Source organism: Callospermophilus lateralis, chromosome 12, assembly GCF_048772815.1.
Source record: "Callospermophilus lateralis isolate mCalLat2 chromosome 12, mCalLat2.hap1, whole genome shotgun sequence".
In the NCBI taxonomy this organism is placed as follows: domain Eukaryota; kingdom Metazoa; phylum Chordata; class Mammalia; order Rodentia; family Sciuridae; genus Callospermophilus; species Callospermophilus lateralis.
The window spans coordinates 99,393,439-99,418,260 of NC_135316.1; the positions used below are offsets into that span (position 1 = coordinate 99,393,439).

Consider the following 24,822-nt stretch of genomic DNA (forward strand, 5'->3'; position numbering starts at 1 on the left):
CCCCACCATGGAGCTCCTCCACCATTGGGTGGCCTTGACAGAGCCAGGAGCACAGAGAGGATGGCAGCATGTGAGCTGTGCCTCCAGGGTCCAGGGTGTGACATTTGAACTGAGGGGTAAAGCCGTGGTAGAGGCTTCCAGGTGGAGAAAGAAGGTGGAGCGGTCAGCCAGGGACAGGCATGCACATGAAGCCTGGAGCAGGACCCCGGTGGCTGGCAGGGCCGAGGGCGGTGTGTTGTGGCAAAGGGTGGATGGTGCCGGGAGTGAAGAGAATCGTTTTGTGTGATGAGGAAGAAGTGAATCGTGAAGTTACTGTAATATAATAATTGTAGTATTTCTATTGTAATAGAAACTCGAGGACCCTGCCTGTGTCCATGTGAGGTGTGATCATTCCTTCATTCAGATTAAAAGCTGCCACAATGTGTGTTTTCTCCATTTATCTCATAATTCCCACACCACGTAATATGTTACTGTGTCCATGCGAGGTAATTAACTGGCTAACGACAGGGCCTGGGCGTTGTTATCTTCTTCCCAGCCCATCTTATCGCGTAGAAAGCAGTGCTTCGCTCACTGTAGACACTGAATAAAATGTGGAACACAACCATGAATAATTAAGAGCTGACTGTGAGACTAAGAAAAGAATAAAATATGCAGCAACATGCAAAACTATGCAGATGACTAAAATATGCAAAAATATTTTCATTCCTTGTGTGTCTAAAGGTGACATTGCTGGTGAATGAACTGGAGGCAGCCACATGGGTCCCCGTGTGGGGGGACAGGTGGAGAGCATGCTCACCCTGGTGTGATTTGGAGAAATTCCCATAATAAAGGGGAGAAGATGATAAGAGTTACTTAAGTAATTCTAAAGACTCTTGATGTATTTTTCTCACTGCTTCCTGCAGATATTCTATAAGCTACTTTCATCATGGGGGAAATAGAGCAGAAGCCCACCCCAGGCTCACGACTGGGAGCACCAGAGAATTCGGGGATCAGCACCCTGGAACATGGGCAGAAGCCTCCTCCGACGCCTTCAGGAAAACTCATGTCCATCAAAATCCAGATGCTGGATGACACCCAGGAGGCCTTTGAGGTTCCGGTAAGTAGAGGGTGTGTTTGTGAACCCAAGGGTGTGGGCAGCCTTGGGTGGGAAGGTCTTTCCCACGTCTCAGACAGGAGGTGGCCGGAGAAGGTCTGCGTGTTTGGCTCCGACGACACATTCTTGTCCTGAGCAATCCAATTTTCAGATTTGTGTATGAATTGCTCATGTAGTGATGTGAATGACCTTGTCACTTGTGTTTTCCTGACTTTCTGCACACACATATCCATAATTGTGCATGTGTATGTATGCATGATGGATCCTAGTGTAATTTGCTAATATTACATGTGATTTCTCTCTCATATGAGTGTTTACACGTGTGTGTGCGTGCGCACGCGCACCTGTGTGTGTATGTCTGTCTGTCCATCCATCTGTGTTCCATTTCACTTGTGTCCAGAGTTCTGGCAAGAAAAATCCTGAGAAATCCACTGAAGAGCCGTATGTGTATTTTCATGTTGGGGAATCAGGAGAGACCACGTTTGTGGCCTTGGCAGGTGGGGCATGGGGAGTGTGGGAAACCCCGACACAGGCCCCCGTGTGGCAGCCCTAGAAACACAGAGGCCCGTCATCCCAGGGCCAGGGAAGGAATCATGTGGTGGCCAGAGGCCAAGCACAGGGAGAGCCAGTGGCCTTGACCTCGGCACCAATTGCAGCCCCTGGCCCAGGCACCTGCCCTGCCCACCGTGAGGCTTCTGCTGTTTCCTGAGCCCCTGCCTCATCCTCTCCTTGGCCTCCTCCTCCAGTGGCTCTGCTAGAGGGTGAGGGACCGCCACCAGCACGCAGTACCCGTTACCTGGCGCAGCATGTTCAGGTCCCCAGGCCAGAGGGCACCTCATGGGTGGGCTCTCCAGAAGGAAGGGTGGGTTTCCCTGAGGACCGTCTTCTCTGACCTGCTGTTAAATGGTGCACCTTGGACATCGTGAAGGGAGAAAATAACTCCTGAATTCCACACTGCCAACTTACAAACTTGGGAACACACCTGTTTTTAAAGTGGAGACGGTCTGACCATTATTTTGTTGGCTGGAGCGACTAAGGTTTAATAATTGCCGTCAACGGTGGTAACCCATCATTTAATTGTTTATGGGATATAATTCAGTAAATTACATTTATTTCAAAGAACATTGTTCAGAGAGTGTGAATTAAGTGTCTGAGGGAAAGATAAACCCCACGATAGTCATGTTTAAAACTGCCAATTTATCGCTCATTGCAAACAACCCTGGCCCCTTTCGAACTCTCTTGTGGTGGGATTCTCATCTCGCAGTGACTTGGGGATGCGTTCCTATTCCAGTGAACAGAGCCGGTGCTGCTTTCTGGAGTCATAAAGCACATTGAGAAAAGCACCTGCAGTGGTCTGAGGATTAGACCTTCCGGAACCTGGACCTCCTGCCCTCCGCCTCTTGTCTCTTCCTGGCCACTGTTGGGTGGGGCACTCGGTTCAGTGTTTCCTGGTGGGGGCCATGAAGAGCCCAGTCTCTATCAACACCTGCTGTTAAATGGTGCTTCCAAACGGGATTTGGTCCGAGGAGCTGGCAAGTGCTGCCGTCGTGTGTTGGCCGCGGGGTCACTGTACTGAACTTCACTGTGGTTCTTCAGTGTCCCCACACCAAAGAATGTCCAGGCTTTATTCCTAGTTACTGTTTAGCTAGGGAGTCCCTGCTCAAGAAGTAGAAACAGAATTGTTTTCCTCTGTTAGTGATTTTTGATGCTCTATTTTGCATTTTTAACCTCTCTGGAAGGAATCTTTCCTAGCCCCCCAATAAACTCCTGTGCACCCTTCAAGATCCTATTCGTTTCACCCAGATGCTCCTCCCTGAGGCAGGGACTGTTTTTATCAGGGTGGAGCTAGACTACCTGGCCTCTGCTTTCTGCTCCATAAGAGGAGGAGGATGATAACCCTTACCCCGTGTTACAGGCGAATTCAAAAAGTCAGTACAAATAAAGTATCTAGAACAATTCTTGGCGCATCCTGGAAAGATAGTATGTACGGTTGGTTGGGCATTGATGTGCTTAGCCACTACAGAATCTGTGTTTCAGGCTAGGGACCTGCCTTCTTATTATACCCCTAGCCTCTAGCCTGGTGCCTGACTTATAGTGGGCCCTCATTCCATGCTTGCTGACTGAATGTTGGAGGGCATTTATTCTACAGTAGAACTCAGTGGCGTTGCTCGTTTTGACAGGCCTCATCCATTCATATTTTATTTTTCTAGTTTGGTCAGAATGTTTTCTTCTTAGTCCATGAGCAACAGATGTTTTCCCTAACGGGCTACAGCCAGTGTCAGCATTTCTATGGATGGAGCGGATTCTAAATTGCTGCCTTGTGCTCTTGGAGAACAGCTCGAGCCAGGCCATCCACAGCTGGAAGCCATCAGGGCTGCCGTGGTGACTCAGTCACGGCACTTGGATTGGAGGGCAGTGACTGCAGGATTGCAGAGGCCCAGCTCCAGAATTGACTTGTTTTAAAATCTTGCTCCAGAACTTTTTTGCTGAGACCTCTCAAAGCCAAGGGTCTGGCCCTGGAAGTGTCCTCTCCGCCAGCGCCATCTGGGCCCCCAGTGAGTGAATTCTCCTCGCTTGCTTGCTTGCGTTTGCGACACAGATGAGCAGGGCACAGGGCCAGAAGTCTCTGGAGTTTCCCTCTGGGGTCGTTCTTCTGTGAACCCCGTCTTCTTCCCCCGGGATCGGGGACCGAGTGCGCTGGGCCTGGTCTTCCTACTCTGCCTGCATCCATCTTCAAAAGTCAAAGCAGTCGTTTTAAGTGCAAATTCCCTAAATATTTCTTGCGCTGGGCCTCGTCTTCCTACTCTGCCTGCATCCATCTTCAAAAGTCAAAGCAGTCGTTTTAAGTGCAAATTCCCTAAATATTTCTTGGCACCAAGAACCAAATCATACCCCCCTGGTTGTTTCCATCATTATTTATAAACTTAAAAAAAAAAAATTACTGTGAAGAGTTGAACCTTTTGAAAGCCAGGGCAGAGAGCGGGACAGTGTTCTCCATTCTGTAGCCAGTTCCACGGCCACCTTTCCTGCTGAGCTTGGACTGTCTTTTCGGGTTCTTCCTCTGCCGAGAGGAAGACTCAAAAAAACAGTATTTATGGTAAGCTCTTGCGTGGTGTTTTATCATCTCTGGGTGGAGGTGGCAAGACATGGTGACTCCTGGGCTCTGGAAGGGTTCATAGCACGTCCCCCTGCCAGGCCACCTCCACTGAGGTCCCTGAGAAGGTTTTATGTGCCCGGTCTTCACGACCCTCTGGTAAACAAACCTCGTTTCTCTGACATTTGTGGGGTGAGGTGGATGGCTTCTTCCCGGTGTTTACTCCTTGCAGCCTCTTCTTGTACTTGCATCTCGGTGTCCCTTTCCTCAGGCACCTGTGCAGCTTTTCAGGGTGGCACGGCTCTTCTCCTTTGCCTGAGGATGGCGCATGGCTCTCCTTGTTCAGGAGAGGGCAGCAAACCTGGGAGAGGGCAGCAAACCTTCACAGAGGGTCTACTGGGCACTGCCCGGGGCGTCGGCTGCTCCAGGGTGTCCTCCACCACAGCTGTGTGTTTGCTTCTGCATCAGCCCCTCATGACGGAAAATCCTGATTGTTTCTCTGCTCAGTGGTGACCTCTGACAGGGGGCTGGAGAGCTCCTGGGGGTAAGGCCTCTTGTTCATCATTTCAGCCTGCTCCTGGGGGTGCCTGGCTCCCGGGGACACTCAGTAGGTGTCACTGACTGTCCACACTTCTTTTCTCTTGTTTGGTTATCACAGTTTCAGAGACAGTGGGTGCTGTCCCTGGATACAGATGAAGGGACCCACAGGAAGGCTCTCCAGCCACCTCCTCAGGAGTGGCTGAACCATGTCAGAGCTGCCTCCCCTTGTTGGGCCCCAGGCTCCCCGTCCTATCCACTGTGGAGTGCCGCTCACGGATGTGATGTGGCTCAGGAGTCTGGGGCGGCTGAGCTCTGAGCCCTTGACAGCAGAGATGCATGACAAAAAGAGATCAAGTTGACCTCTCAGGAACGCTTACATATAAAATATATATATAATATAATTTATAATATATGATATTTACATATAATATAACACATACATATGTAACGTACATATAAATATATAGAATACGTATATATGAAAGTGTCAGCCAGTTCATTGAACGCCCAGAAGATCTCTCGGATTTCTGAGAGGAATGATCGGTCTGCACGTCCCTGAAGAGGCCATGTAGGTGCTCTGCTGGTGGCAAGGCTGCCGTGCTGCCTGGAGACCTAATTAGGAGCACTATAAGGTCGGGCCTGGAGTGATTAAACAGTGGGTGTGCTTTATTGCCTCTATGAAGCAAGGCCTTTCATTTTCTTTAATTCTCAGGACACCTGGGTGGGGCATCCATGGGGGTCCCTTCTTCCCAGGGCTCATCTGGGGTGGGCTTCAGTGGAGGGTCACCTTAAAGCTGTCTTCCTGAGCTCCAGCTCCCATGAAGAGATGGAGCAGAGATTTTTCTTTTTTTTTTTTTAATACTAGGGATTGAACCCAGGGCTCTTAACCACTGAGCCACATCCCCAGCCCTTTTTATTTAGGGACAAGGTCTTGCTGAGTTGCCTAGTGCCTTTCCGAGTCGCTGAAGCTGGCTTTGAACTCACAACCTTCCTGCCTCAGCCTCCCGAGCCGCTGGGATTGCAGTGTGTGCCACCCGCCGACAGAGGTTGGTCTTTCTAAAGCCCCTCCTCTTCTCCTTGTGGCCCTTGGGGAAATCCCAGGCTTGAGCTCACCTGCAGCAACTGCATGTAAAAGTGCTTGTTTTCTTCTTCGATCCTAACATTTTTCAGGCATCTGATCTCCCTTCTGTTTCTCTTTCAGCCATCTTGGGCTGGGGGAAGCTGCTGATTGGCTCTTCCTCTCCTTTCCTCCAAGTGGGTGAGATGCACATTTAGCTAAAGGCCCTGGGGTGGGGACCTTCCTTTGTGAGTGTTCTGCTGTGGCTCTTCTGGAACCACCGTCCCTCCTGGGGACCTGACTTTGGTGGGAACAGCAGGTGTGCACGCTCCAGGCTGCTGTGTGCTGCTGCATCAGAAGCTTTGCACGTAAGAGCTGCTGCTGGTAGTGGCGGAGGAGGATGGATCTAAATAAAATGTAATTGGCCATTTAAAACCAGAAGGGAGGCCTTTGTGCCCAGAGCAAGTGCCGCTGGCAGCTGCGTCCTCAGCCAGAGTGAGAGGAGGGGATTTCACGTGTTCGCTGGGTTTTTCAAAACTAAGTTCACATTTCTCTCCCCTGATCAGTGTTGTTCTTGGCTCCTGTTGGCTAAGTTTCTGAAATAGTATTGATGTCCACTGTGCTTTGCATGGGCCTCTCTGGGTTTTATTTAACTTTGAATGATAAATGGTGCTTGTCTGGGTCTAGCCTCCTGAGGTTAAATTGAAAGACTATTTTAATAGAATAAGATATTTTTTTCCCCTAGAAACCATTCCAGCTAAATACAGCCAGCCTTCCTTTCTAGCTCCTTAGAAGCAAAGAGTCAAATTTAAACGCTGACCCAGAATGTTTGTGTGTGACCTTTCAACTTCAGTTCCAACTCCTGTGATCAAAGCGAGTTCTCTAGCTCCGAGATGATTGGAGTACTTCTTTAACAGCTGTTTGCTATTTTCTCCCTGAAAAAAAGAATCATTCAGAAAGGCCCGATAAATACAAGGAATAAACTGCACTGAGGAATGTCCATATCTGACATTAAAATGGGCCATATCCTGAGAAGATGTGGGGAGTTGGAGAAGCTGATTATCCCCCTCTTTAAATGGAGATCATCTTGTCTAATTATCAAGAACAGGGGCTACAGGCCCCTGGCCCTGCCTGTCTTGCCTGCCTGCTGTCTCTTGCTCACCTCAGAGGCTGGGTGAAGCCGAGAGGAAACGTCCTGTGGAAAATCACCGTTCAGGCTGCACATGCCCACTCTCACAGGAGTCGGTCTTTCTCCTGCCTTTCACGCTAAGCTTTATTTCCATTTTTGCTCTTTAGCAGAGCGGAGACCCAGCTTTCATTGTTGACTATTGGGCAGGTCAGACAGAAAAATGAAAGCCCGTGAAAGTACTTTAAAATAAACAATAGGGCACTTGTGTCGGGTGGAGTATTGTTTCTTCCTTTCCTCGTCAGCCTTTTGCTGGAAGGTGAAACATTAGCCAAGCTAGACGTGTGTCCCAGGTGGCTTTGGGAAGACCGCTGGGTGTTCTGAGAACGGAGGGCCCTTTGGACAGTTGGGATGAAACCTCCTTTTCTTCTGAGTACCTTTCCTGCCATTTTTGTGGACTTCTATGCAGCTTCTCTGTGCTTTAGTTTGATTGGCTTTAAAATTGAGGAGGGGGAGTCTTTAGCTCAGAAACTGCATGCATTGTCGCCTTGATGATTTCTTGGTCTCCTCTGTCTCCCAAATCCTAAGATGTCTCCATTTTCCTAGAGTCGGGATTCTAAGGGAGGCCTGCATCCCACTTGTATAGACTGGACAGATGGTTTCAGGGTAGACCTAGGACGGCCGGACCCCTCTCTGGAAGTCCTGGCAGTATGGGCTGGGTGGGTCCATTTGAAGGAGACATTTCACTTCTGTATTTTAAGGTAAATACGAAAATATTGCACACACAAATTGCACTGGTTTTTAAAAATTATCTGCTGTGTTTTTATCATTATTTGTCTTCCATTACTTGGAACCTTTGAGTTGGACTTAATGGTTTTATCTCATAAGGAAGATATGGAATGATTTATTCGATTTGGGAATTTTCTTTTGTAGATAGACTGATCACATGAAAGAGCAATTCTAATAATGCTTTTAAGAGTCTGGGGGTTCTGTTTCCTCATTCATGTGATCAGGGACTTAGACCAGATACCACCATGGGGTTCTGTGGCTCTTGCTTTGTTTTTTGGAAGGTGATCTTGGAAGCACAATAAGGGTTCCACAAACATTTATCAACAGGCTAGGCAAGGTGCTGCTGTGATAAGAAACTGAATAAAAGTCACTGCCCTTTCCAGAAATCCCTTGCCAAGGGTCAGATTTTATCAAGTCTGTGCATTGATTATTGAGGAACAGGCACTCACAGCCACCAGCCTTTCTATGGCAAATGCTTTATGTTGCTAGTAAAAGGCACTGCTTTGTGCCTAACCTGTGAGGTAGGCATAGGTAGTACCAGTTAGGCTTAGTGTAAGTGACTGGGGATGGGTCAGCTGTCTGGGGCTCAGGGCCACTCGGCATTAGGCGTCTGCTTTATCTGCTCTGTTAACTGTTGTAGACCTAAGGAGCCATTAGGACCACCCAACCCATCAGTGCTGGTACCAGTGACAGGTGCCAGTGGAAGGTGCTCTTAGGTGGGGAGGACCAGATGGATGAGGCTGAGCCCACAGGAGGAAAGCCCAGTGACTAGAGCCATAGTAATGTCAGATGTGCATGGTGGTGACCCATAAGGGCTGGGGCCTGAGCGTCATAGGCAGAATGTTGGGGAGCTGACAGGTCAAGAGCATCCAGGAGGGGGATTGATAGTACTGGGCATCCGGAGTGGGTGACCACAGACAGTCCTTAGGTTCATAGCCTGGATGACTTGTTGCCGTCACTGAGGACCAGGAAACAACTGGCACGGGCCTTTCCCTGGCGGGTGTCTTATGAGAAATCGGTACGATCTCCGAGCATTGCTGACATTGCTGATGAAAGAGAATTGCTTTGCTTTTAATCAGAAAGGAGAATCTGCAGTGGTTATCTCAATGGTGCCTTCCGGAAGGGACAAATGGCGCTCGGCGGCTCGTTCCGATTTGCTTTGCTTTGTGTTTTCTCCTGGCGTTCTGGTCTTCTCATCACCCCAGAGGCCACTCTGTTCCGCTTGCCACACCTCGGTGAAGACGGAGCGGCACAGCCATGTCAGTCTGGCAGCTTCAGAGGACTCTGTTCACAGCACGGGAAAGGAATGGGGCGACTGTGTTCCTCGCTCGCCCTTTGTGCTGATGTCATTTATTGGTACCGGGAACTCTAACGTGCACGTGGCCGTGGTGCCGTCTTCCGGTGGCCCATCCGTGTGCACTTGGTCCGCAGTCACAGCAGCCGGGCTCGGTGACTTCTGGTCCGAACATACAACTGAACGTCTGGGGCAGTGACAAGTGAGACCAGAGAGCATTTTCTGAGTCGTTAGGGAATCACCAGACCTTTCTTCTCTGTTCAAAGGTGAATCACTTTCCTACATACAAAGTCCTGGGTGGCTCCAACAGTGTCGTCTCACAGTCGGGGGGCTGGCCGTCTATGGCTCAGATGCTGCCTTCCTGACCACATCCCTGCCCACTACCATCCGCTGATCTCAGCCAGATGCCAAGAGCAAGGCAGCTGTGTAGGCAGGACACCCCTCTCTCAGGAGATGACCGAGACTCTGCCTCCTAGAAGACACACAGGCCCCAAGGCTGGGCTCCCTGCAGCTTCTGCCTCTCTGGCCTCCTGCCCTCGTTCTCTCCTTCCGCCTTCCCTGAAGTCCCCCCCCACCCCCGCACCATTGACCCTGTGCCACCTCCCACCCACAGGCCATTGCGTCATATGGCAGGCACCACAGAATTCCTTTTATTGTGGTGATTCAGTTTGTGGGCCATCTTATCAGTAGAATTCCAACGATGAAGCGAAAGACAGTGAGTCTCTGCAGTATTTACAGGTACGTGAGATGGGAGTTTATGACGCAGCGCCAGTGCGGCCGTGAACCATCTCATGCCTTGGTTGGCTTCAGCTATTCCGCAGTCCCACACCTGGTGGCCATCGTATCCAGGGAGGCCTTGCAGGGAGGGTGGTAGTTCCCGTCTGCTGACCACAGGACTGTGCCTTGCTCTCCCCTGTGAGCCCCTTGATCTAGAGAGTGCTGCACTGACCGGAGCGTTCCCGACCCCTCGTGGAGATCATGGCTTTTTTCTTACTCTCCCCTTCCTTCCACGTTAGGGCAGTTTCCCTCCCGGGCACTTCCTCCATTAGTGCCCACAGCAGGCTTCTCCTTGGGAGCTCCTGAGGGCACATGACAGTTGAAGAGAATAAAGTTCTAACTTTCTCCAGAAAACTCATTCAGCAGAGCGGAGACACTGCCAGCTGCCCTTTGGCGTCCTGCCCGCTCTCTGTGGGGACAAGTCCCGTGGCTTAGCTTCCAGACTTGTTTTGGCCCTCTTTAGCTGGAGCTCTAAAGATGCTGGGCCAGGGGCCTGGGGACTTGGTTTTCTTGGGGGCATTGTTTGGTGGCACACAAGGTCCTAGATGAGAACAAGGGTTTCTTCTCTGTGTCCTGTACCCACGTGAACCCCCTGGTAGTGCTTTCCACGGTGGCACCGAGGTGGCGTGTGAGCTGTGGTCTGTTCCCCAGGCTGGTCACTCATTTAGCTTTGGCACTGGTTGCAGGACAGCTATTCTCGCTGGGGCTGTTGTAACCCCGTACCACACTCCAGGTGGCGGCGAGAAGACAAGTCCTGTCCTGTGGTTCCGCAGATCAGCAGCCTGCGAAGGAGGTGTTGGCAGCGCTCGCTGGTTCCTTCTGAGGTTGTGGGAAGAGCGTGCTCTGTGCTGTCCCCACCTGGGTTTCTGCTGGTTTGTTGGTGATCTTTGATGTCTGGGTTTGGAGTTGAACCACCCCATCTCTTTGCCTTCCCGAGGTTTTCTTGCTGTGTGAGTTTATCCTCATAGATAAGAACATGGTCATATTAGGGTCATCGCCGTGACGTAATCCTGACTTGATCATCTGCAAAGACCTCTTTTCCAGATGGGTCACAGTCACTGTCTTTGGAGGTTGGGACCTCACCCTCTTTGGGGGGAGGGAGACACAACTCAACCCACATTATATATGTATATATATCGACTTTCTTTCTTTTTTTCTTTTTAAATGAAACATCCTTTGAAAAGTGCTTGGGCCATTCTTGGCTGGGACTTTCCTAGTGTAACTCACTGGCCCAGCTTTCTGCTCTGTCCCTGTGCAGCCAGTGCAAATGGGACATTTTCTCAGTGAATGGAGGAGACCAAAGACCTTAAATTGCACATATACTAGTTGCACTGAGAACTGAAGTTTGGGGCCCTATGAGTGAACTGTAGAAGGGGTTGGTTTGAAGTCATTTTTTCACTCCACCTCTCTTCCCCATCATTTTTTAGTGACTCAGGAGTGCTAGCTCACAGGTCACTCTGCAGTCCCTCCAGCCAGTCCTGTTGCATTTCTAACACTGGCTCTGATCCTGGCAAATACCTATTCTTTTGTTTTATTGGCCATGTTGAAACAAAAGTATCTTCATTCCCATATCAGCGTTCTCTCAGTCTTCAAGAAATTATGTCAGGGATCAACACTACTCATTTGAGAAATGCAAGTCGGAATCACAGTGAGTCAAGAATTCAGTCCAGAATGCATGTCAGAATTTAGGTGTATTAGGATGGTGGTTATTAAGGAAGAAAAAACAACACAACAGAACATCACAAGTGCTGGGGAGGATCCGGAGAAACCAGGACCTTGGAGCACTGTTGGTGGGAATGTACAGCTTCTGTGGAAATAGCATGGCACTTCTTCAAAAAATTAAATGTTTACCATGTGATCTGGTCATCCTGCTTTGAGGATTTGTCCAAAAGAATTGAAAGCAGCATCTCGAAGGGAGATTTGCACAAAAAAAGATTTGCTCTTTTACATCAGCCAGGAGGCAGGAGCAACCCAGAGCCTCCAGGGAAGGAATTCCTGACCTGTGCTACAACATGGATGAATCTTACCTTGGGAGACATAAGTCAGTCACAAAAAGACAAATACAGTATGATTCTACCTATGAGAAGTACCTAAATAGTCAAATTTCTAGAGACAGAAAGTTTATTAAGGATGGCTGCTTGGGGGTGAAATGAGCAGTTACAAGTTGGGGTTAGGGTTAGGTTTCAGGTTCTGGAGACCAGTGTCACAACAGAGTGGATGTATTCAGCACCACTGAACCGTGCACTTAAAAATGGTTAAGATGGTAAATTAAATTCCCTGTTATTTTTCAAGATCAATATAAAATTATGCCATGGAGCAATATGATTTGGGAAGGAGTTAAAGTCGCCCTGGGTGATTCAGTGGAGCATTTAAGTTTCACTAGTATTCGCTGCCTCATTTGGTTTTTATCTCCCCTTTATATATTGTTATCATTTTATGGATTTTAACCTCCAGAGAGATGTTAAATTCCTTTAATCAGGGACCGGGTTCTTTGTGATCTCCCCGACTGCTCCTGTTTCCTGTATATACCAACAGTGAACAGTCTATGTGGTGGACATTATTTTTTGTTCGTTGATCCACTTGTGGAACCTTAGCAAGCCACTCAGTTCACCTCTAGTTGTATTATTTTCCAGTTTTTAGACTAAAGACTGAGAAGAGTTTGTAAAGACCAAATTTCAAAATGATTCTGAAGTTATCAAAGGTCTTTGGTGTTCTATCTGAATTGCCCAGTTGAATAGTAAGACTTTGCAAACTTCAGAAACCAAAATCGTTTAGTAGTTACATGAAACTTGTCTTTGCACAAGCAAGCCAAGTAGCTTCTCCCTCCTGCTCTTGGCAGGTAGATCCTACAATTAAATATTGTTTTTAAGTAACGTGTGGCATTCCAAGCAGAGAGCGGCCCAGGCATTCCGTTTGGACCTTGCTCTAATTGATTCCCTGAAAGTTGTAGGTTTTCTTTTCTTTACCCTTCTGCCCACATCTCCCCCTCCTTTGGAAATACTCATCTGCCAGTGAAGGGAGAATGAATCAAGCTTGGTGTTTATGCTGCTGTGTAGTAGTATTTGGAAACCTGCAGCCAGGAATGTTTTGCAAGAAGTTTAAAAGTTAAGCTTTAAAAAAATGTTAACATTTGGGTGAATTTCTCCATTTTGTAGGCCTTTGTATTTTATTCCCAATAGGAAGTCCCTGAGTGACTATGTAAAATACTGTTAATTGCGTAGCAGCAGCAGGACACCTCTAAGGCTGTTTTTAGAGGATGACGGTTACGCTACTGCATAGAACAACTACCAGAGGAAGACGTCAGTTGCACTGGTGGAGAGCTGTGGGATGTGGCGTATCTCACTTAAGTGACTGGGCCTCATTTATCTCTACTGTGTTGCCTGTTACAGGTTAAGGGAGTACAAGAAAAGGTGGACAGACTATTTTAGTATATGAGTGTTTTAAAAATTATTCACAAAGCAAGCATTGTTTAAAATCCAAGTTGTGATGATACGATGACCACTTCCAAGCAGGTAGCATGGTGGTCTCTGGTCGTGCCCAGGAATTAGTCAATGCTTCTTATTTACCTTAGAGAACCAGGCACACCCCTCCCCAAGGTATTATTGAAAAAAATTGTCATTGTCCATGAGGTGTCATAATGGCTAATTTTAACAATTGCTTGGTAACATGGTAGCTCTGAACGTAAAAGGTTTTGGTGTCTTCGTACAAATTGTGAGGTTTAGTGAGAACCAAAGAACCATATTTGATCTTTTGAAGAAATTAACCCTAAAACTTTCTGAATCCCGTTATACTTTCCCCTAATTCATTCTGTGTTCATTGGAAAAAAAAAAATTGGGAAAATGCATAAATGCTTAAAACAAAACAAATAAACAAACAAAAAATACAAGTTCCCGCTATCCAGCCAAGGGCAGTAATGGTCTAAGCATGTCCCTACAATTATTTTCTTTTCTGTATGTTCCTTTTTTTTTTTTTTTTAAATTTTGTATTCTTTTTTTCTTTAAAGATTTTTTTTAGTTGTTGATGGACCTTTATTTTATTTATTTGTATGTGGTGCTGAGAATCGAATCCAGTGCCTCACGCATGCTAGGCAAGCCTGTTACCACGGAACCACAACTGCAGCCCTTTTCTGTATGTTCTTCATTAAGAGTCTTTAGATTTTGAGCAACTGAAAATACTACTGGCCAGTGTCTCCAGTGAAGGGAGCTATGGCCAGGTTGTGTGGACAGCACACCATGGTCAGTAGCACGGGTGTGAATATCATGAGCCAGGCCACCTCCTCTCATTGGTCTTCTCAAAGTATCTTTATAAACCTAGGAGGGACTTCACATTGGGTGTTCCTCGAGGTACCCACCTTGGGAAGCACACCTCAACGTGTGGACGGAGGAAAGCTCAAAGGGAGGAGTCCTTCCAAAGGTGAAGGAAACCACACAGAAACTGCCCAGGGGTCAGCCAGCCATGCAGGGGACTGGGGTGGTCCAGCAGTTCACCATGCCGAGCTGGCAGAGTGAGGACCATCCTAAGTACTGTCCGGGCCACGCTGATATTTGGACAGAGGACAGAATAAATCCTTAAGATCCAGGGAGGGATGCAGGGGTGAGAAGAGAATAAAAGCCCTGAACAGCTTATTGACAGTGAAGGAGGAAAACAGAGGCAGTAAGGCTGTTCCAGGCCGGGGCAGCTCTTCCCATTTGGACCCTGTTGTGATCTGTGCCTAGTGGATCCCACGGAGCATATTTTTGTTTTCCTCGTAAAGAACAAACCTCCCCCTTTGAGCTTCCCCCTTCTTGTTTTGCTTAGTTTCATAACGACTGTGCAGGGGCCTGCTGGTTTTCCCTCTCCCGTCTCATTTGGTTGGCTCTTCTATGCTCTGAACTGCAGTTTGGTTTGCAGCAACTTCAGGTTTCACTTGACTGCTGAAGGGGATTTGCTCAGATTTGTGGGAAAAGATTTTTATCAGAAGTAGTTTCCAGAGCTCCATGCTGTGAGGGTAGGCTTCTTAATTGGCACTTCCATGCCTAATTAATAATGCAGGTAACGATCCTACACTTCCAAATGCATGTGTGGGGAGAATGCATTGATCTAAAGCTTCCAGGGTGAAATATGTTTTCAGTTGTGTTCTCTGATTTTCCCAGAAGTAGTCTATAATGGTTTCCCTGATTGACAGAAGTTGAGTGAGAACCCTGTGAAGGCCCAGTGTGGTGTGCATTGTCATTTAGGAGGCTCAGAAGTTCAAGGACCTCAGTTCACAGACTCCTGGTCCTCCTGGGTCTGATGCTTGCAGATTCTGCAGGTTCTGAGTGGGCAGTATTGCCTTGGGGTGGGCCAACCATTCAGCCCCTCTGAGGGTTCCGCTACCACACAGAGCAGCAGCTAGAGGAAGATGTCAGTCACACTGTGGAGAGTCATGGGGTGTGTGGTTGGGCTTTCCCAAGTTGTGATGGTTGCTATGTTGGCAAGGCATCTCCTTCAGCTCTTCTTACCTCTTCCATTGTAGAAATTTCTTTGTTGAAATAAAAGCATTCTTCAACTTTCAGAGGGAGTGGTGTTAATAAATAGCATCCTCTGCTGAGTCCAGAACCAGCTGAGACAGAGGCCTGGTATCCATGGCTGATCAGTGTCCACTCTGTTCCTGGTAACCGTAGCCTTTGGGGAGGGCCAGCCGGACGGACGACTGTCCTGAATTATTCTCTGCCCAGTGCTGGTGAACGGACCGGGCAGCTGCAAGTTCTCCATGGTGAGAGCTATCCAGAATGTGTATAGGCAGGACTTTCAGGAGAGGGACAGGGCTGAGCCCAGAAGTCCCTTGTCCGTGAGACTCCCGTCAGATAGGGCAGTAGGCAGGGTCAGGGAAGAGGACAGGAGGATCCTCAGCTGAGACCCTCCATGCGGTAATCATGGTAAGAAAATGGGTATAAATGTTCTTATAAGGACTAAGAGGGAGGTTCTAGGTGAAGACGTTTGAATTCTCTGGGGGAAACAAAAGCTCTGGCAATCCCTACTCCATCCAAGGAGGACATTTTGAATTTCTAAGGAATGACACGGATGATTCTGATCTCTTATCGTTTGTAGAAACTGATTGTGCAGCTTCTGCCCCAGCCTAGAGCTCAGAAATTCCTGGGATCTTCCTCTTCAGTGGAGTGCCCTGCTCATCCCTGGAAGGTTCAGGATGTTGATTTCATAAGGACTCTTTTCTCATATTTCTTTTGTAATTCAGAAATGGGATAGCAGGGGGGAATCGCCACCCCATATCTTTCCTTGAGGGGTACACTTATGTCTCCGACTGAGGATTTCCCCCCAGTCCAGCAAAGGTTGACGTCCGGCCCCCACGTCGTCAATATACTAAGCTGTCATTTTCTTCCATCAAGACTCACCGGGTGTCAGCATCTTGGCTGAGATCTGCAGTTTTACACCCTTTGCAGGTCCAGTGATTCCTTTTAAAAATTTCTTATTAGGTCTTTATAATGACACATGGTAGTTGGGTTCCTCCCGACAAACTCACACATTCTGTGGAATTCTGTTCGGTTCCAGTGTTTCTTAAAGGAAACCCGTGTTGCCTGGCGATTTCCTCTCCCCCCACCCTCATTCTTGTTCCTTATTGTTAGAGGGGTAGTTCCATCTTTGAAAACCATCAACTCACCAAGGAAGCTGGACTTTGATATTCCCTAAGGCAATCGGGGAGTAAGGGATGTGGCCTATTGGTCAGTGTGGGTCTTAAGGAGTGAAAGAAGATACCCTCGGGCATTAGAAAGAGTTAGAAACCCAGGGAAGGACATTTCTGGGCTTTCAGCTGGACCCTTGAATAAGGGAGCAGTTCCCAAAGGACCAACCCTTGTGACCAGAGGGGCGTTGGTCTCTCCTTCCACCACTCCCTCTGGACCTCAGAAGGGGAAAATCCAGGGTGGTCTCACTCTGCTACCACAGACACTGGAAGTCAAGTTCATAAAACCTAGTCCTCTACGGCCCTCAATTTTTAAGTATAATACAAACACCATTCCCATTATAGAAAATGGAAAAATAGAGATGAATAGGAAAGAAAACTGCCCATAGTTCCCTTATTCAGAGGCTGTTGTTTTAAGAGTTTGATGTATTATTATTTTTTCCCCTGTTAAGGAAGTGTTTATTTCCTCAAATACAATGACCTCCCTGCCCAAAGCAGTCTTCCATGTCCTGGAGTAAGGGCTTTGGGTGTTTGATGTAAATCTGCTGTGGGTTAACTGACATCTTCTTACAAAGTCCTGCAAATGTTGCAAGGGGTTTTCCTTTTTCAATAACTAGAAATTGTCATCAGCTTTCCAGGTCCATACATATCCATCTAACACACTCTTCTTAATAGCTGCACAATAGCTCATAGTTTTGACAGACATTTGTAATATTTCCAGGTTATCATGCCACTACAAACAACTTTGTACGTAATTTTTATGAACTAATCCTCTTATTTCTCCAGGATGAGCATACCAGCAGACTCCAAAAAGCACCAGGCCTAGATGATTCACAGCCAATCTTCAAAAAACAGATACATTGTATAGTCTTAGAAATATATGCCAGGTAAGGTGGTGCCTGCCTATAATCCCAGCAACTCGGGAGGCCAAAGCAGAAGGACCGTGAGTTCAAAGCCAGCCTTAGCAACTTAGCGAGGCCCTAAGAAACTTAGCAAGAGCTTGTCCCTGAATAAAAAATAAAAATGGAGCTGGAGATATGGCTCAGTGCTCAAGCATCCCAGAATTCCATCCCCAGTAACAAAGAAAAAAAGAAAGAAGAAATGTATAAGCAGAAAACCTAACAAAGAAAATATAAAAAGGGCAAGTATAGGTCAGTTTTACTGATGAATGTAAGAGTCACAGGTATAAACAAAATGTTAGCAAATTAAAGCCAGGAGTGTTTTTTTTACAAAGAGTATGGCCAAGGTTTTTTTCCACGAATGGAAGAGTGATTCAGCACCAGGGAAGCTTTCAAAATTATAAAGAAAAAAATTAGATGTTAAAAAAGCCTATAATTGCTTATAGCCATGGCTTTTAGTATCTGAGTAAAATAAGAACAGATGGAAATTGCTAAAACCAGAAGTAGATATTCAATTAAATGGTGAAATGCAAATCCATTCTCATTAGAACCAGCCAAATATACAGTTGTCCTCTAGTACCACTATTATTTAATTTTAAAGATTTTAATTTATGCATTAAGAAATGGGAAAGATTGGGGGGAAAGAAGAAATCATTGCCACTTTCAAAGGTTTTTATCATTTATTTAAAAAAACTCAAGATAATCTTTTAAATAATTTTGGAAATAATAATAAATAATTTGATAATTTGGATAAGTAACTAAATAAAACAAAATTCATATAAATCATCAACTTTTCACACACACACACAAACACACACACACACACACATACATGGAATAATCAGGGATGGGATAAAGCTCAAAATTGTGATCAGAGAAGATATTTAGAAAAGAACTTAAGTAGGAAGGTCCATGTCTGATAAGAAGAAAAGTATAAAACTTCATGGAAGGACTTAAAACGAGATCTGGGTGGTGGAGAAATATATCCTGTCCCTGGATGGGTGGCCAGGACCATGACATATACTTCTCACCAAAGGATTGTACATTTGTGGTGGTGATGATGATGATTATCACCATCATCATCATCATCATTATTTGTGTGTGTGTGTGGGGGAGGGGAGTTGGAGAACCAGGAAAAATGATTTCGGTTTGCGTGGAAGATAAATGTGTACATTTTTGAAGGGTGTGAACCGTGCTTTGCCCTTTCAGATGTTAGAATTTCAGAGCCAGCCCATTAAACAGCATGTGCTGGCACAGAAATGGAATCAAGAGTCTAAGTACATATGGGGGAAATATATGGTAAAGTGTGCTTAGAGTGGTGGGGAAAGAATGCCTTCTTTGATAAATGGAGCTGGCACGCTTCACTATCCATTTGGAAGAAAAAATTCAGTTTTTCCATCTTACACCAGATACAGAAAAAACTTTCGGATGGATTAAAAGATCTAGGTCTGAATGTAAAAATAAATAAAACGTTGGGAAAACATTTGGTGAACTATTTATGTAGCCTTTGGATTACATAGGAAACTCTGAGGCCATAGGAAAAAGATAAGTAACATGTACCTATTCACTCATTCAGTCTGCTTTTCCTGCTAGAGGAAACTTGGTGGGTTCAACCTAATTTGGCCGATCTCTCTGCCCACACCCAGGGCTGGGTTTAGCTAGGACATGTTGGCTCGGCCTTAATTGTCTGTATCTATGATAATTACGTCTCCATGCTACCAGTTTCTCACCAGTGCCCCTTTTCATATCAGTAAAATTTACCGTGGGTCACAGATCCCTGGAGGGATGCCAGTGTGTGACCCCTGTCATTGGGAGATTCCATTAGTATCTGGGGGTTACAGCTGCGCACCTTGGAGCCAGTCGAGTAGGTGGTGGATTTGAGATTCAAGCTCCTTTTGATGTAAGAAGGAATGTTGTCTCCCTACTGCCCTCCAGGTGCCCTGGGCACCTCGCTGCGTTCATTCATTACTCCTCTTGGTACTGTGGACCGGAGCTACTGTTTGTGTTCCTAGGGCATCTCATCTACCTCCTGGAACCATCAGTTACACAGCAGGGTTATCAACGCCCTCGGATGGCCTGTGTTCAGCCTGACTTTAAATTCTGTCTGTTCTTCTGCCTTCTTTGCTGATGATCCTCATCAGTCATTCACTTCCATAGTGAATTCCGATTTCACGGCGAGGAGGAGACTTGACATATGTCCATGTATTTGTACTTAAGTGTCTTACTGGACAGTCGGGATTGAGCTGCTCCTTGGCGAGCTCTTTGGGGGGATGGGTGTGTCAGTGCAGGAGGAGGGAGGAACCGGAGTAGGCTCAGCCGAGGAATGTGTCTGATAATATTTGTCCTTTTCGCCCAGTAATTCCCAGAATACCAAAGGTACTCTCACAAAAGCATGCATGTATGTACATATACACACTCGTTTGTGCTTAGAAAAAAATGTAAGCCCTAATTACTTGGCACCATTCCTTGAAAATAACGAGCAGTTATAATTTCAGGCTCACGTGATTCCTGAAGCTCACACTGTGGAGGCATCCAGAGAGATGCTCCTTCCAGCAGGTTGTGGAGGGAAGCAGTCGGGACACGGACTTGGTTCTCAGGGTGGGTGGGTGGGTGGTTCTCCCACTCTGGCTCCTATCCCTGTTCTCCAAGGCTGTGTGCGAGGAAGGCAGTCCTGTTCCGGGTTGGGCTCAGCAGAGCCAGTACCTGCGTGTGACTGCAGCCCCTGGTACCCCAGCCCCTGACTTCTGTCCCTTCTCAGGCCCTCTCAGGACTGCAGCAGCCATTGTCTCACAGTTCTCCAGGAACCATCTGTGGTTCAGGGGCCAAACCAGCAGGAAACCAGGCCCTCCGTGCGGTGTGCGTGGGAGGGGCTCCTCGGCTCACTTTGTTGTAGGCCTGGGTGCAGGTGTGCCTTCTCCTCTCCCCACCTTGTTGCTTTCTCAGTTCCTTCTGTGAGCTGAGGATTCTTTGCGAGCTCCCAGAGAAAAGTTCTGTTAAATTTCCAGCCTCCTCTCTTGCTCCTCTGGGACTTGGGCTCCTTCTCCATTTTCAGTAACAGAGAGGGCTGGCCTTGAGTTGGCCTGCTCTTTTTTCCCCTGCCTTCTGCAGCAGCCCTGCCTTCTCAAGGGACATCCATGGGGGCACAAGGGCTCAGACTGGGGAGGCGGAATGTTGGGGTGTCAGTAGCTGAAGGTGCTACATCCAGTTTGGTTAGAGTCTTATGTTTCCAGGTGAATGGTGACAAGGAGGTGTGCTTCCAGGTGAGGCTGGGGTTCCTCTGGGCCTTCCGAGCTTCTGGCGTAGCCTCCCTCTGGGTGGCACAGAGCAGGGCCCTCTGGGTGCAGTTAGGGTGCAGAATGGCCTGAGTCTGGCCCTTCTGTAGTCAGCAGCTGGAAGGGCAGAAGACTCAGGTGTTGGAGTGATTCACGGTTAGGACACTGTGGTGTGGCAGTGAACTCCCAGAGTGGGTCCTGCTTGTTGTCATGAGGTGCTGTGAAGACAAGGCTGCCGAATTGCCCTGCCTCTGTGGCTCTGTGCCCCCACTTCTCTTGGTTTTGGACCTCTGCTTTCTTGACAGTTGCAATTAAAAAGATCATTAAAGAACAGGGTCCAGGCTTAGGAATGTAGCTCAGTGGTAGTGCGTGATTATCACGCGCAAGGGCCTGGTTTTGATCCCCAGCACCAGAACACACACACTCACACACATACCCTCCTATATTTATACTATATCTAGTATATAACACACACACACACCTACATTTACACTATATCTAGTATATAACACATACACACATAATTAATTAATTTATTTATTGCATATCCATCCATACATTGAATGTCATTGGTGGCTTTTAGTGGTTGGGCATGTTGCGGGTAGCTAGTCTGAAATCCATCAGGGAGTGTAACTCGGCACATCTTTGAAATGCCTCGGAGCTGCAGGCACCAGGAAATGATAAAGAGGTTCTCTGCGGTGGACCACGATAGCCTTCTTCACACAGGGACTTTTCTTCCTACAGGTGTGTGTGTTTGTTGTGGGGTTCTTCGGGGAAGGAAACATCTTGACACTGATGAGCCTACACACCGACTTCCTGACAGCATTAGGATTTATTTTGTGGTGACTTCCAGACTTGGTGCTTGGAGACACTTAAAGCCCTGTCAGAAGGTTGTCTCCAGTCGGCATTTGCAGTGACTTCTCAAGCTGAGGTTTTCAGGAATGCTATCTATCTTTAGTGTCTATCTTTAGTGTACTGAGCTCCTGTGTTCTTTGTCTTGGTTCATCTGTTTGCTTTCATGCATGTATTTAAAACCAGTGGGGCTTTTACAAAGGTGCCATTGGCCTCTCTGTGAACAGGTCAGCGCCTGGCATGGGGCATGCGCAGTGTAAGTGCCCAGGTGGTGGTGGCAGATGCAGCCCCCTGGCTCCCCTTGGCTGAGCTGGGCAGAGTGTTTGCTCGCGGCTTGCTTCCTGCTCTGCCGGGTTTCTGTTCTCGCGACTACAAGGCTCAGGGGCCACTCTAGTTAAACTGGGCTAACTGGGCTGCACGAAATAACCACACAAGAGACACAAATACCTTTTTCTTTGGGGATCGCTGTGACGGCTCCTCTGACCTTAAGGGTCCGCAGAAAGAGAGAGAGAGCGAGAGCACGGGCTGACCCCTTTTATTGAGGGAAGCTATTCAAATGAGGCCAGGGATCAGGTTTCAGGGGGCTGAGTATCTTCATGATGTCCACTGTCAGCAGGTTGACTGACACCTGGGTAGGCCACACCCAAGGGCACAGTAAGAGGAGGGGAAACACACAAGGCACTTCCATGGAAGATTCTATCCTAAACAGGGCAAGGGGTTATATTACAAAGGAACAGGTGAGCATAGCTTCACCCATGGGGCTGTAGCAAGACACACCCATTTCTGTGACTGAGCGCCTCAGCACCCAACTGGGGAGTGTAACTCAGTCACCCGTAAGGTTGGCCTCCCACACTGCTCAGTCCTCACACAAGGCTCAACTTGGGCGGGTTTCTCCCAGTCCTTCAGATGATAAAATTGGAGAGCTTGCCCAAATTTGTCCAAGCCCCATGTGTATTCTTTCAACTGTATTGTGATGAGTTTCTCAGAACAACCTGGCTTTGGATTTCCTGAGAACTCAAACCACATAGAATATGTACGGCATCAAGATAATGGTGCTCAACTCTGGTCCCTGGAGCTTCAGGCCACTGAGAGCTGGTGAGACAGACATGCACATTCTTGGGCTTCACCCCAGGCCCACAGAATCACAGTCGTTGGGAATGAAGCAAAGCAGGGTCTGTTTTCAGAGACACCCCCACGCCTGGTGTTCCTGCAGCCTTCAGCCTGAGAAGCTGATGGAAAGGGCGTGTTTGGCATCTCCATCAATAAATATGTATATTTACACAAAATGTTCAAATTGGCAGCCATTACTATGACTGAAAACTTTTATAATCTGTCATTGCTCAAAATATTTCTGAAGGAATGGGCAAAGTTGTGGATATAGTTCACATAGCTTGCAGTTTTCTCCTGTGGTAGAAGCTCACTAGTTAGGATTTCACTAATTTGCAAATTTTAATTCTGATACAGCATCCCCAAATGTTTGTTCAGTTGTGCAACAGAGGGATTTGTTAAACGTAAACAAGTTAGTCGTACACAGAAATTGTATCGAAAATCATGTTGTGTGTTTCCTAACCAATAGTGTTTTTCCTGGGAAGCAGCTGGACATTTTGTCAGGTTAGAGCAACCGAATGTGACTGTGAACAGTGAAATCACATGCAATCTGTGTTATCTTCTAATAAATCCCACATTCCTGTTCTTGAGTTTTCACCAGAATTCACAGGATGGCTGGACTTCCTTATTCTCTCCCATCCTTAAAAGTGTGATATGGGGGCTGCAGCTGCGGTTCAGTGGTAGAGCACTTGCTTGGCATGTGTGAGGCCCTGGGTTTGATCTCAGCACCACATATAAATTGAAACGTGAAATTTACAGTTGGAAAAGAGTCGGCTCCATTTTAAAAATGGGTAGAACAGGTGCTATCAGATATATGAGTCTGGGTTATTAGTATTCTGAGTTTCTCCTAGTTAGTTTACTACTAAAAAATCATTTGCTGGAATCAAATGGAAACAATTTTTGATGCTCAAAGAATGCAACTGCTTCAGCTTCACTAAACATTAGTCTAAACTGCTCGAAAAAAAATATTCACACATCCATCTCATAACGCTCTCCTTATTGAAATCAGATGAAGCGGAGAGTGGATTAGTTATCATGGAAATAATGCGGACGATTTCAGAGTATTTATTCCATACAATGAAACACAGAACTTGTTGCTGCTGAGTTAGAAGGTGGACAAGCAAAAACAGAGGCATGAGTCAGTGGATGGGCAGAGGAAGACAGAACTCAAGAGCTGTGTAGCGTTTCTTTGAATCTATATCTAAATGCAATGAAGGAGCCAAATTTGGACCTGGAAGTTCCACTAAGCCTCTTCTTTCCACTTTGCACCAAAGACCCTGAAACATTCCCGACTTTGCTGCTTCTCTTTAATATGTGCTCAACACATTTGCAGCTTTGGCCACGTCCAAACCAGTGGTTAGTACTAGCTTTCAGTTCTAAGGGCATCAATCAAAAGAAATTTTGTCATTTTATTTAGGGGAGAGGCATAGTTCTGAGCTTTCTTCCCATGCCCCTCAGTGAATAATAAAAAGTAAAGAACTTTTTGGCTTCTGTTGGCCTTGGCAGCAGTCACATTGCTGGGTAGATTTTTGTCCCCCAGTTTGGATGCTGAGTCACATCTGTGCTGCTGCTGACCATCAGACCTCTGTGGTGAGGCTTCTTGGTATTTTCACACCTATGGCGTCAGCTTCAGTTCTACAAAGAACTTTCTGTGGTCCCCCAGGGCCATGCTGCCAGAGCCACATTCACAGGCATATTAATTGCGTTGCAGGGCCCCGGGGCTGCAGGGCCCATGGAATCGAGTCCGATAAGAGTGACTTAAAGGCACTATTGGAGGAGACATTCTACCAACGAGATGTGTGTGCAGTACAACACCTCTGCAGGTGCTGCTTGACTTACCTATGTCCTGATAGGCTGAAAAGCTGAAGTCAGAAATCAGTTGAATATACCTAGCTGTCAGATATCCTGGCTTAGCAACATGGACCTCTGTAGGGTGTCTGCGGTTTGCTCTCGAGATCGCAGGGCTGAGCCAGAGCTGCTGCCTAGCACCTCAAGAGAAGATCTCCTGGCCATCACTAGTTCAGGAGGAGACTCAAATTCAAAATGAGAAGTCTGGAGCTACTGAATGCTAAGACGTTCACACCATGGTGCAGATGTAAAGTCCAAAAATCTTAAGTCAAACCATTGTAAGTTGGGGACCGCCTTCACTTTGATGATGATGATATTTCTGATATCTAAGAACTCCTGGGGAGGTGGCACAGGGCACTCCACTGGGGCCAGAGAAAGAGGGAGATGCACTTCGATTCTTGATGAAAAGCAGCCCA

At 47.1% G+C, this 24,822-nt stretch overlaps 1 protein-coding gene across 5 annotated transcripts in view; it reads left to right on the forward strand.

Moving 5' to 3' along the window:
• The window catches only part of Farp1 (FERM, ARH/RhoGEF and pleckstrin domain protein 1), a 265,061-nt gene that overhangs the window by 54,495 nt on the left and 185,744 nt on the right, over positions 1-24,822 (forward strand). For all 5 annotated transcript variants that reach the window (XM_076872685.1, XM_076872687.1, XM_076872688.1 and 2 more), the window contains exon 2: positions 903-1,096. In XM_076872685.1, coding sequence (XP_076728800.1) covers positions 926-1,096 — 171 coding nt within the window. In that variant the 5' untranslated portion in view covers positions 903-925. The remainder of the gene's footprint in view (positions 1-902; positions 1,097-24,822) is intronic.